The sequence below is a fragment of the Anastrepha ludens genome, chromosome 6 (genome assembly GCF_028408465.1).
Source record: "Anastrepha ludens isolate Willacy chromosome 6, idAnaLude1.1, whole genome shotgun sequence".
Classification (NCBI taxonomy): domain Eukaryota; kingdom Metazoa; phylum Arthropoda; class Insecta; order Diptera; family Tephritidae; genus Anastrepha; species Anastrepha ludens.
Window position 1 is genome coordinate 42,080,840 of NC_071502.1, and position 12,716 is coordinate 42,093,555.

The window sequence follows — 12,716 nt, forward strand, 5'->3', positions numbered from 1 at the left end:
ATGTATATAAAATATATAAAACGCAAAATTAAGAGAAATATATACAGTGCAACCTCCCTTGGGCGTTTAATAGAGTTGTCCGTTAGGAGAGGTTACACTGTACATTAAGACCAGTCGAATTATTCGTCGACCTCGTTGCGTTAAATGCAGTAATCATAGCTCTAAAATGGATTTCGATAAATAAATTCAATAAATGTTAGTATAGTTTAGCTGTAAAAAAGGCGAACTATGAAGCGATTCTTGTCCTTTTGTTTAAGTTTTAAGTGATTCTTTTTGATTTTCGTGCGTCAAGGAAAATAATTATCAAACCTCAAGCAAAATGTTGAGCGGCTTCAAACTCGCGCTTTGTTATACTAAAATTGGATTAATTCTGATTACAAATTTTGAAATATTTATGAAAATTTGCCCTATTTTTCAATTTTTTTATGAAACTTGAAATTAGGATTGAAAATGTTTTTTTTTTTTTGAGGTAATACACTATGCTTTTATGAAAAATAATGAATTAAAAATAATTAAAAAGAAAAGAGAAATAGGCAAAACCGATGAAATTATTGAAGACCTATATTTTTTCGCAGAGAGTATACGGCTTTTAATATCTTACCATTTTTGAATAACACCACAGAAATTAATGAAGAGTTGCTGGCAAGTAATGCTTTAGTCTGTGAAGGATTTGATTTTCTATCATGAAATCAGAAAACCAAAAAACAACACTTGAACCAAAAAAAAAAAAAAAATAGGGACTAGTAATTTAAATTAAAAATTAGGATGCTCGAAACCCTGTTTAGAGCTATGATTCTATGGATTTTTTGTACAGAATTTCCAGTAGAATATTTCAGTCGCTAAATCAAAGCCAGTAGTAGTTTTTAAAAACGAATTGGCCCGCCCTACTGTACATACTTTAGATAAGTAAAAATTAAAATTCTTTCCTTCGAAATTTAGATCAGAGAGCGCGGGGCCTTTTTGATTTGGGGCAAACATTGCTGATTAACTAAAAAGTGAAATTATGAATTCTCAACCACGTCTCCAGTTTAATATTTTGGAAGTTAGAATAGTGGACAGTTTTCTTAATAGGGTCTCACATCGAATCTAATTAAATTCATATTTCTGTATCACTTATTGAGTCTTTTCCATTTTTTGCGTAAACTACATTTTGGACTTTTATTTTCCCACATTTTTTATTTACATCTTAATCTTGCAATTTTTCTTTTGCCACACTTTTACCTTTACGTAGACTTAACTACACTTTACTAGACATAGGCTTCCAATATATCCCCATCACTTTCTCACTCATTCAAAACGTCCCTTGTAATTTCAACGCGTCTATATGCCGCCTTATTCCAATACACCCTAAGTTTTTCCCTTTTCTTTTTCCTAATTAACACTCGCATCTCTCAGAGATCGCGTCGAGGGCAATCCTTTCAAACCTTTCTCCAATTTATCAGCATCGCCAGCGGAGAAGCGATAACTCGTATGATGGTGACCACTATTTGCTCCGCCTATACTTGCATTTACACTCAGCAAGGAGCGATTCGCATTTAAACTATTCCGTTTATTTACCACTGACGCTTCCGTCGCTGTACCAAGTATCGATGCGCAGCTGGCACGTGACGAGCGCCTACTAGCTAAAAGTTCGAGATGTTCATCCGCAGCACCGCCGCCACTGTATGCGTAGTGCGTCACAGATGTGGTAGTGGTTGCTGTTGCTGCGGTAATAATTTTACCAGGTGGCGAGTCTTCCAATGCCTCAGGAAGCCGTTTATAGTCGCCGCTGTGCGAGCGGTGTAGTTTCCAAGAGGAGCGCCGACTGCTGTTGTTACTTGGCGCATTGCTATTACTACCACCACCGCTACCGCCTCCTCCTCCTCCTCCTCCTGCCCCACTAACTGGTCCATTGTGTCCAATAATGTTAGCAGGCGCGACTGCCGGCGGGCTGTTGCTACTGTTCGAGTGTGTGGACGCATTACTGGAGAGACTACTGTTGCTGTTGCTATGGTGCTGACTGCTGTAGTTGGAGTTGTTGTGATTGGAGTTTCGCCGCGCCGAACGATGCGATGGCTGTTGCTGTTGTTGTTGCATTATTGCCGCAGCTGTTGGTCGTTCTGCCTCGCTAGCCAAATAAATATTTGTCATTTGCTCGTTGGTGGTCGCCGCTGCTGTTGCTGCCGCCGAAATGATTGTCGTCGCGGTTGTTGTTGCGGATGTATAATGCTCGTAACGAGAGGTTGGCGACTGTGGACTGTGATGCATTGTTGTTTGCTGTGGCACTTCACGTTGCTCATCAATCGGTTGTAGCAGTGCGTCGGTGGAGCGACAACAGCTGCTACTTTTACTCACGGAATGCTTCATGGTCCACCGGTAGTCATTGCAGTTCTCGTCATCCATTGACGCATACGACTTACCATCACAGTTACCGGTGTCGTCCAACAAGCGTTCCTTGGAGCCAGTAATGGAGTTGGGGCCTTCGGCGGGCGATATCAACTCCTCGATGGTGTTCAGGGGCGATACCTTCAGCGTTTGTTGTTGTTGTAGCATCTCGATTTCAGTCTTTATTGCAGGATCAATACCCAACAAGCCGAGCACTAGTCGCGGATTGGCCAACACAAAGCGCTCGAATACGGGAAAATCTATTTTGTAAAAATCGGTTTGAGTGGCGCGCGAAACTTTCGGTATCTCAGGTGCCGCTGCTGGAGAATTTGTCTTTGCACTGCCACTGGCACTTATTGCTCCTTCACCACTCGTCGCTACACCACTCGACACACCCGCTGTGCCACCTAAAGTCAAGTGCATTTCACGTCCCCATATCTCAGGCGGATGCGATGAGGAACGTTGTAGTGAAACATCATCACTACTACTTGCCACAAAGTGCATTGTGCTGCCCACACCCACGGCAGCACCACCAGTGCCGCAGATATTGGGTATTGAACGCGCAGGTGGGAATTTCAGACTCGCCTGTGAGGCCATTGTCGAGAAGGTCATCTCTTGTAGCGCCTGTATGGCGTTGCGCACTTCCATACTCAACTGTGCCACATCGTTATGCAGCGTCGATACTTGTGAGTCTAGACGCTCCATCGAGGGTTTCTTTTTTATGCTACGCACATCTTCATCACCCTCCTCCGCATTCATATCTTCGTCTATCGACCCAGCATCCAAACTAGATGTTATATTTATTGAACGCTGTCGATCCACACGCTCACGCATGGTGATCAATGAGCGACCGCGTGGATGTAGTTTCATCAGGCGAGGACTGTTCATGCCCAGTAATGGCGAGCGGCCATGCAATGGCGATGGTGTGGTAATGCTGTGATGCGGTGAGGCTGTTGCCACTGAAGCGGCACCATTTTCATTATCTTCATCACCGCCGTCACCATCCTGTTGATTCTCATCGTCCTCACTGATGCTTGGCAAGGGAAAGGATGGACCAATTTCGGAATCTTGACATTCGTAGCCTTCGCGCAAATTGAAGGTAAGATCATGTTGGATGTCATTGGCGAATTGCTGTTGATATTCAGGATAGAGGCGTAACACTTCGACCAGGCCGCCCATGTGGACGCATTTGAGATCACAATAGGTCAGTGCCTAGTTGGAAGAAGAAAGAAGAGAAACATAGCAGATTAGTTGTAAAAATATATAAATTTATTATTATTATTTCTAAAAGAAAAGCTCATGTTTAGTAATATTCTCATTATTTAGTAATTGATTAAAACATTATTAATATACATTGCTTTTAAGTTATCAGGCCCAAGCTTTGAGTAAAATTAGATATTGGAGGGACTGAGTAAGCGAATACTCGAATGAATGCGATACCATAAGAGTTTACGGAGCCCATCTAAGCGTGGTGAAGTCATCGTCAGTCTCGTCTAACGGTAGGTCAACAAAATATGCTGTTTCCATGAGCTAGATTCAGAGGGAGTTATATAAGTAGTTTTAAAGGGGCAAGTGAATAGTGGGTTCATGTCATACCCTGTACATGTACATGTCAGACCATTGTTCAGTATATCAGGGCTGATTCTGAATAGGTAGGATGTTAACTTACTATAGTACTGGAACGTAATCTTGCCAAAATAACAGTAGCCTTACAAGCTTTTGCTATGGTCTCTCGTATTAGATAAGCTCGCAATAAAATCACTTGAGCGTAGTGATGATGGTATAAGTTAAGCTGATGTTTTGCCAATCAGAGCTCTGGGTAAATTCAGTAGCACTGCCGGTAAAATCATGAGAGCGCCTGTTCTTGTCACTTTCAAATAGGTATGCAATGGTACTCAATTTAAGCTCTTACAAATTTGTTATTTTATGGTGATCAAGAAAATATTTTCTTAACCTTTCCTTACTAACTCTTGATGTAACAGTGCTTGAAGACCTTGGCGAGGCCAGATGTATGAGTATCGATAATAAAACTAGTAGGCTTAAATCAACATTTTTTACTTTTCCAAAAAAACAGTTTACGCGAAACGCGTTGTTGACGGTGAAACGAATTATATACCCATTTACAAAGTTATACGACAAGGTTGTATTCTTTCTGTACTTCTATTTAACATCTATTCAGGAGAAATTTCCCAAGATGCCTTAGAGCACACTGAGGATGGTACGAGTATTAAGGTTAATGGCGTATGCAATTATTATATCATATACTTTTTGAGTTACTGTGGGCAAAAAGTAAGGTGAATTCGGTTGTAAAATGAAAAATCTTTGTTTATTCTTGTAAATCAATTTTATCCCCTTCAAAATAATCCCCTCTCGAGGAAATACACTTATGCCAACGATTTTTCCAATCCCCGAAACATGCCAAATAGTCCATTTCCGGTATAGCCATCAGCACCTTCTTCGGTTCAGCTTTTATCTCCTCAATCGACTCGAAACGCGTTCCCCGGAGTGGTCTCTGGAGTTTTGGGAATAGCCAGAAGTCACACGGAGCCAAATCAGGCGAATACGGTGGTTGCGGAACGATATGCGTGGAATTTTTGGCGAAATGGTCACGAAGAACGAGTGCAGTGTGAGACGGTGCATTATCGTGATGCAAAAACCAAGAGTTGTTGGCCCATAATTCTGGTATTTTTAGACGAATTGCTTCACGTAAACGACGCATAACGCTCAAATAATATTCCTTATTAACAATTTGGCCAGGTGGAAGAAATTCATAGTGCACCACACCACGAACATCGAAAAAAACTGTCATCATGACTTTTATTTTTGAACGACTTTGACGTGCTCTTTTCGGTCTGGCCTCGCCTTTAGCACGATATTCGCTTGATTGATCGATTTTTTCAGGATCGTAAGCATAAATCCAAGTCTCATCTCCCGTAATGATGCATTTGAGCTAGTCTTGATAGTCTGAAAGCATTGTTTCTTCACACACATCAACGCGACGACTTTTTTCCAAGAAATTGACAGTTTTCGGTACCAAACGAGATTTGACTTTTCGTAGGCCCAAATGGTCTTTCAAAATGGTTTTCACAGATCCTTCTGATATTCCGATCATATTACTGAGGTCTTTAACAGTCAACCGACGATTTTTGAGCACTAACTCCTTCACTTTATTCACGTGTTGGTCATCTGTTGACGTCGATGGTCGTCCGGAACGCTCCAAGTCATCAACACGTTCTCGACCCTCTTTGAAGTCTTTGTACCATTTATAAACATTTTTCTGCGACATGGTCGAATCACCAAATACCTTCTGCAACATGCTAAACGTTTCCGCAGCCGAAATTTCATTCCGCAAACAAAATTTGATGGCTCTTCTCTGCTCAATTAAATCAGACATTGTATAAATCGAAAAATGCACTCTTGGTCGATTGGTAAACATAAGCGTAAATATATTACTGATAATGACATTCACATGAAAGTTGGCCCAGATGTTATTAACAGTGCTGCCAACTCGTGAAAAAAATAACTAGAGCGAAATTTTAATCTCGCGAAGTTTGACAAATAAATTCACCTTACTTTTTGCCCACAGAGTATGAAAAAACATAAGACACAACTTGAATATTGGACAGCATGATTGGAGTCCAAAGATTGGTCGACGGCATAACAAGACAAAATCAAATATATAGTTTAAAAATCAGTGTAAAGAAGACAATATTCATGCCAATCAGTCGTAGGAGAGTCTACAATAATCTCACGCTGACAAGTAACAACATGCCGATTGAACGGGTTAATAAATACCTTGGTCGCTTTATTAATGATAAATGCGATGATTCAATTCAAGAGTTTTTTTTTTATACTTACAGCAGTGTTCTAAGAAACCATGAATTTAATTTAAATCTAAAAATACGCATTGTGAGATGTTAAGTTTTGCCAGTTTTGTTATATAGCATGGAAATTTCGACGATGAAAGTTTTCGATATGAATCGCATAGAAACATTCGAAATGTGGATACTAAGAAGACTACTGAAATTTCGATGGACCGACCGTATCTCTGAAGTAATTTCAAGAATTTACAGCGCACAGCATTCAACGCAGAAAAACAGCCTACCTGGGAAATCATAAGTATAATCTCCTTCAACTTAAATTTAGTACAGGGAAATATTGAAGGAAGACGAGGCATGGGAAGAAAGAACTGATCATAGTTGCGGATTATATTTACGTCAATGGATTGGAGTTCTAAATATTGGTCATCTTTTGGACTTAGCCAGAAACAGAAATACTTTTTCAAATATTGTAAAAACTTAAAAAAAGATTTGTATTTACAGGCTTTATTATAAACATTATTTTTTAACCAATTTATTTTATATATTTTATATTTATCTATTATATTTTATGCATTTAATTTTATACAAGATCACTTAAATTCGGTAACGTATTACAAAAAAAAGAGTTAATCAGCGTATGAACGAAATTCCTTCAGATAAGCAAGAATTTATATGCGAACATTTCATGAGCTTAACGCTAAAATCACAGCGAAGGGAGAAAGAAAGTAAAAATTTTTGGATGACAGAAAAAATTATTAAATTGATAAATTTATGTCATGAATATAAAAATAAAAATGATGGCCTGTACTGGCAAATAAATAGAGATATAAAACGGAAAATCCGTATTGCTAAATCAGACTGGTGAAACGGTGAAAGCCAAGATCAAGAATCGATTCCCTATGTTCCATCTAGAAAAGACGGGAATATATGATACATATGTATATATATACATCTATGTATATATATAAAAATTAAATGATGTTCGTTTGTACGCATTTTTTTGCGCCGATACGAGGCCAATTTTATTCGTTCTTTTTTCATATTATAGGGATCCACTAGGGGAAGGCTTTTAGCAAAAAAAAATTTCTTTTAAATATTTTCTTCATATAAAAAAAAGAAAAAATCAAAATATTGTACAAAACAAAACTTGCTCGATTCTTAGATTAAAGTAAGTTTCGAATCGACATTCATTTTATGTGTACAACTTTTTTTGAATTTTTCGTTATTGTATACAGAAATTTCAAATGATTCGAATGAAAATTTTTTTTTTTTTTTATTTCTTCCATAAAATATTACACCTGTCATTAGACAATAAGTAATAATAATAAGTAGACAATAAGTGATTTACAAAAAGATGGAATGAGAGTGATATTGAAGGGCCAATGCCCCCAAGCTCATTTAGAAGAAATATATACATATTATTTAAAAACAAGTGGTTAACAAACAATGACATATACGATTAGTCGACAATTGATTACAAGGATTTTGCAAGATCTGTTGGTGTTTGACGGTTAAGCCGACTTTGGGTAGATTTTTCTTTATTTGGTAGTCTTCTCATCATAGGATTTGTATGCGTTAATAGTCTATTTATGTGTCTTCTGCTAGCGCTTTGTATTGTTTCATCAATAGTATCGATGTCAAGGTCGCGATGAATATCTGCGTTACGTATGTACCAAGGTGCATTTGTTAAGGTCCTACGTATTTATGAAAATAATGTTTCAATTCAATTGAGCAATGCTTTCTTTGACCAATTCTATATGGAAATGAATGCGTTTGCAAACGATGTTTTCGGCTATGAACACATGTTGGAATCGAATGAAAAAGGAAAGAAACGCGAAATGATAAAAAAAATTCTTGGAAAATTTAAAATGAATGGTGCTTCATTGGAAAAATTCAAAGGTAATAAGAACATACACAAGATAAAGTTAGAATTCGAATTTTTAGATTTATTTTGTTTATTTCTCATTTTTTCAGAAGTACACCACACAACAACTCATTCCAACTCTGATTTTGAAATCCTGTTGGAATTGGTGATCGATAATTTTGTCACTATAATGGTCAATGGAAATTTGCGTGCATCAGACCCTGCATATTATTTACCATATCAACTTTTTATGGAACATATGGACCAAATGAACACAAAAAAATAATTTAGTTTTGTTTTGATTTTTTGCAACATTTTGGTTTTCAGTTAATACAATAAAAACAATACTGTTTTTTCGTGAACATAAAAATTCTAAATTTATTACGTTGTTTGTTTAGAATTTTTTTAGAAAAAAAGTAAATTTTTTGGTTTTGAGGAAATTTGTTTATTGTTGCTATTTGTGAAAGCGTAGATATTTGTAAGTATTTGACTATAATCCTAAAAGTTAATGGAATACCACTATGACACATAGAAAACATTTTTTCAAAGGGGTGTTTTTCGAAAATTATAAAAAAAATTGTTTTCAAAAATGTTGAAGAAATAAAGTAAAATAAAAAAATTTCGAAAGCATGAAATTTTTTCAAAACCAAATTTTCCTCAAAAAGATAAAAGAAATTTCTTCGAAGAGGTGTTTTTCTAAAATTACAAAAAAAAAATTTCAAAAATTTTAAACAAATAAAATAAAATAAAACTTTTTCAAGGGTATGGAATTTTTTCAAAACAAAATTTTCTGAAAACCAAACAAAATTAAAAAAAAATGGTGTTTTCAAAGCATTTCATATTCCACTATTAATAGAGAATACATTTTTTCGAGGGGGTGTTTTTCAAAGCTGAAAAAATCTTTTTTAACAAATCAATTTAAACTTTTACAAAAGTATGAAAATTTTTCAAAAACAAAATTTTCTCAAAAACGTTAAATTAAAAAAAAAAATAGTTTTTTCAAAATATTTAATTTTCAGCAATTAACTGAGAAGAAATTTGTTAGAGCGAAGTGTTTTTCAAAACTTCAAAAAACACTTTTTAACCAAAAAAAATTTACCTTTTTTCAAAAACAACAGGAATGATAACATTGCCTAACAATTTCTGCACTTTTGCACAGTCTAAAGAGGCATTGATACAGAGTGTATTTCCAAACATAGTTCAACATTACAAAAACCATGATTGACTCAGCGAAAGAGCAATTTTAGCTGGGAAAAATAAGGACGTCAATGATATAAATTCAGCTATTTTAGATCAAATACCTGGTGACATAGTTGCGTATAAGTCAATGGACACTATTACTGATCAAGATGAGGTCGTAAATTATCCAACTGAATTCTTAAACTCACTCGATTTGCCAGGCTTACCACCTCATAATTTACGATTAAAAATTGGAGCACCGATTATTATGCTGCGCAATAGTAATGTGCCCCGACTTTGCAACGGTACCAGACTCGCTGTGAAGAAGCTAATGGGTAACGTTATCGAAGCAACAATTTTGAAAGGGAAGTACAAAGGAGAAGACATTTTGATACCCTGAATTCCACTGATTCCGACGGATTTACCATTCGATTTCAAACGTTTGCAGTTCCCTATTCGCCTTGCCTTCGCTATGACAATTAATAAGGCGCAAGGACAGTCTCTACAAATGTGCGGTATTAATTTAGAATACCCAATTTTTTCTCATGGACAATTGTATGTAGCTTGCTCACGAGTTGGCAAACCATCGTCATTATTCACGCGAAAGATGAAAAACCCAAAAACGTTGTCTACCAAAAAGTGTTCCAATAAAGTATCAAAGAATTTGCTTTGTTTCGTATTAATTTTATTCTCTTTCAGCAAATCATTGAATTTATCGCCTAGCGAAGCGGGCGAGGGTACGCTAGTATGGTATATATATAAATATTACATGATGACTTCAATATGCATAAAAAATTTAAACAAGCTGCTGGTGTTTATCAGAAAAATCGTCCATCACATCTTGTTAATGAAAATAACGAAGTTACATATGACATAAATGAAAAGAAAACCTTATGGAAGGCCAATATTGAGAATATATTTTCAGAGAATACGAGAACAAATAACAATTTTGAGTTCCGTGAAACGCCAACTGGCATTACTATAACTAAACACGAAATTAAAAAGGCTATGCAATGAATGACAAATAATAAAGCGACTGGCCAGGATAAGGTTCTGCCTGAAGTATTAACACGTTGACTGCCGAGCGAAATTTGCTGGTTATCACACAGCGCCGCAAGTGTGCATCACATATTTATATTTGAATTGTCATACATTATATATATATATATCCTGTTATATGTTTTCAATTTTAAAATCAAACGACAGAAAATATAATTGACGCAATATTACACCAAAAACAATGCGCCGGCACCCATTGCCTGGCGCGGCAGTACAATGCGCCGGCACCCATTGCCCGGCGCGCCGCCATTGAAAAGCCATGCGCCGGGCAATGGGTGCCGGCGCGGCAGTCAACGTGTTAAAGTTAATTTACAAAGAAAATGTGCCACTATTAGTTAAGCATTTTAATTGCTCGTATATGTAAATATCTTGCAAATATTCACAAGATAAGATATGCAGTCCACTCTTATAATACTGCCCAACAAAAAAATGCTAAAAAGTGCAGTGAATATCACCTTGATCAAAAAGTTGCGGAACAACCGCTAGGTGACACTCTAAGTGAACTCATTTGAGTTCTGTTTTTTCTATTAGCTTGCCACAGCTGTGACTTACATTCCTATCATAATTTTATCGCCATTGCTTGGTATTTGTAAAAGTCTTAAGCAAATCTAATACCTGCAGATGTTTCGATTTTTTACAGCTTTAGGAATGCACTTGTATTTGCACTTGTAACAACGCATTTATATTAAACTTTGCGTTATAAATGGATTCAATGGTGCCAAAACCATAGATATGTTAGGACACTTTTTAGGTGATGATACGTTTAAGAGTGGCACGAACGCTTCAGAAAGGATCAGAAGTTCATCGAGAACCACGAAACATAAGTAGAGTGAAAGGAAAGTTGGTTGATAGGATTATCAGTGATGAGGCACATTTTCACCTCAGTGGATTCGTCGATAAGCAGAATTGCCGCATTCGGGTGAATGATAATCTAAGAGTGATTGCCGAAAAACCAATGCACCCACAAAGAGTGACTGTTTCGTGCGGTTTATGGGCCGGCGGCATCATTGGGCCGTATTTTTTCCAAAATGAGGTCGGTCAGGCAGTTACTGTGAATAGTGTTCGCTATCGTGAGATGATAACGAACTTGATATGGCCCGAATTGGAAGATATGGATGTGAACGATATGTGGTTTCAACAGGACGTTGCCACTTGTCACACATCTAACAAAACAATGGCTCTTTTGCGCGATAAATTTCATGGCCGAATAATCTCACGTCGCGGCGATGTCAATTGGCCGCCAAGATCATGTGATTTGACACCGTTGGACTTCTTTCTTTGAGGTTATTTGAAAGAAAAGGTGTACGTCGAAAAGCCAGCAACAATTCAAGAGCTAAAGAATGAGATAATTCGGCACATTAACGGCATAGAGCCTCAATTATGCCTCAGCGTCATCGAAAATTTGGACCATCGGATGGAGGAGTGCCGCCGTGACCGCGGCGGCCATTTGGCCATCTATGTGTAATTGAGTCATACCAATATTATCACAATAAAGAGAAATGACAATAATTTCCTAAAAAAATTATATTTTATTCAAAATCAACACCGGCTCTTGAAACTTAAAAACCACCCTTTACTAAATTTTAGTTCTTAAGTTTTTGTTATGTAGCCTTGTCCCTTATGTAACTGATCAGATTCAGTAAGGTTGGTACCATTGACTTATATAAAGAAATACAGGAATTTTATTCAAGGCTGGTCTTTAATCTTTATGCGAGGGAATGCAGAAAGGGTGAACAAATTTACTAGGCATACCATACAAAATTTAGCCTATCACACCGGGTTCAGACAGTCATTCACAGAAATTCAATTGTTTCATACAAAAAAATATGAAACAAAATATGGAGAAAAACCTAACCGCTTGCAAAGACTTTTTTCATTTTAAACTAAAGGTTTAAGGTGTCCTATTTTTATTATATTAAAAAGAGCTTATAATTTTTGCACGTCAGTCATATTAGCCACTTGTGAACTAGACAGCTGACAGCAGACAAACGGGGCGCGTAAAAATCAAAATAAAGTTTTCGATCACAATTTTTTTTTTATTTAGCAAAAAAGTTATTCAAAAAAAAAAAAAAATTGTGGTATTAATTTTGCATATTATATTTGTTATTCAAATGGAAAATTCGTTTCTGTTTTTATTTGAGTAAATATGCATTGCTTTTTATATTCGCCAGCGTACAACATTTCTGATTATACTTATAACTTTTTCTCATCCAACAGTGTATGTTCAATACATACATATATACAGATTCACATAAAACAATGTTTGCCGTTACTTGCCTAATTTAATATAATAGGACTTGTGGTTTACCGACCAGCATTTGTGTTCATTATACGCCGCGACGCCAGGAAATTAATGTTCATTAAACGACAGCGCAACTTCCTAAAAACATCCTGCGTTTTAAGGTAATAATAACCGCACTTAACAAATT

At 36.6% G+C, this 12,716-nt stretch overlaps 1 protein-coding gene across 1 annotated transcript in view; it reads right to left on the reverse strand.

The window, feature by feature from the left end:
• Positions 1-864: 864 nt before the first annotated feature.
• Positions 865-12,716, reverse strand: part of LOC128868544 (potassium voltage-gated channel subfamily H member 8) — a 215,847-nt gene continuing 203,995 nt past the window's right edge. Inside the window, exon 15 of the mRNA XM_054110756.1 lies at positions 865-3,576. Coding sequence (XP_053966731.1) covers positions 1,372-3,576 — 2,205 coding nt within the window. The 3' untranslated portion in view covers positions 865-1,371. The remainder of the gene's footprint in view (positions 3,577-12,716) is intronic.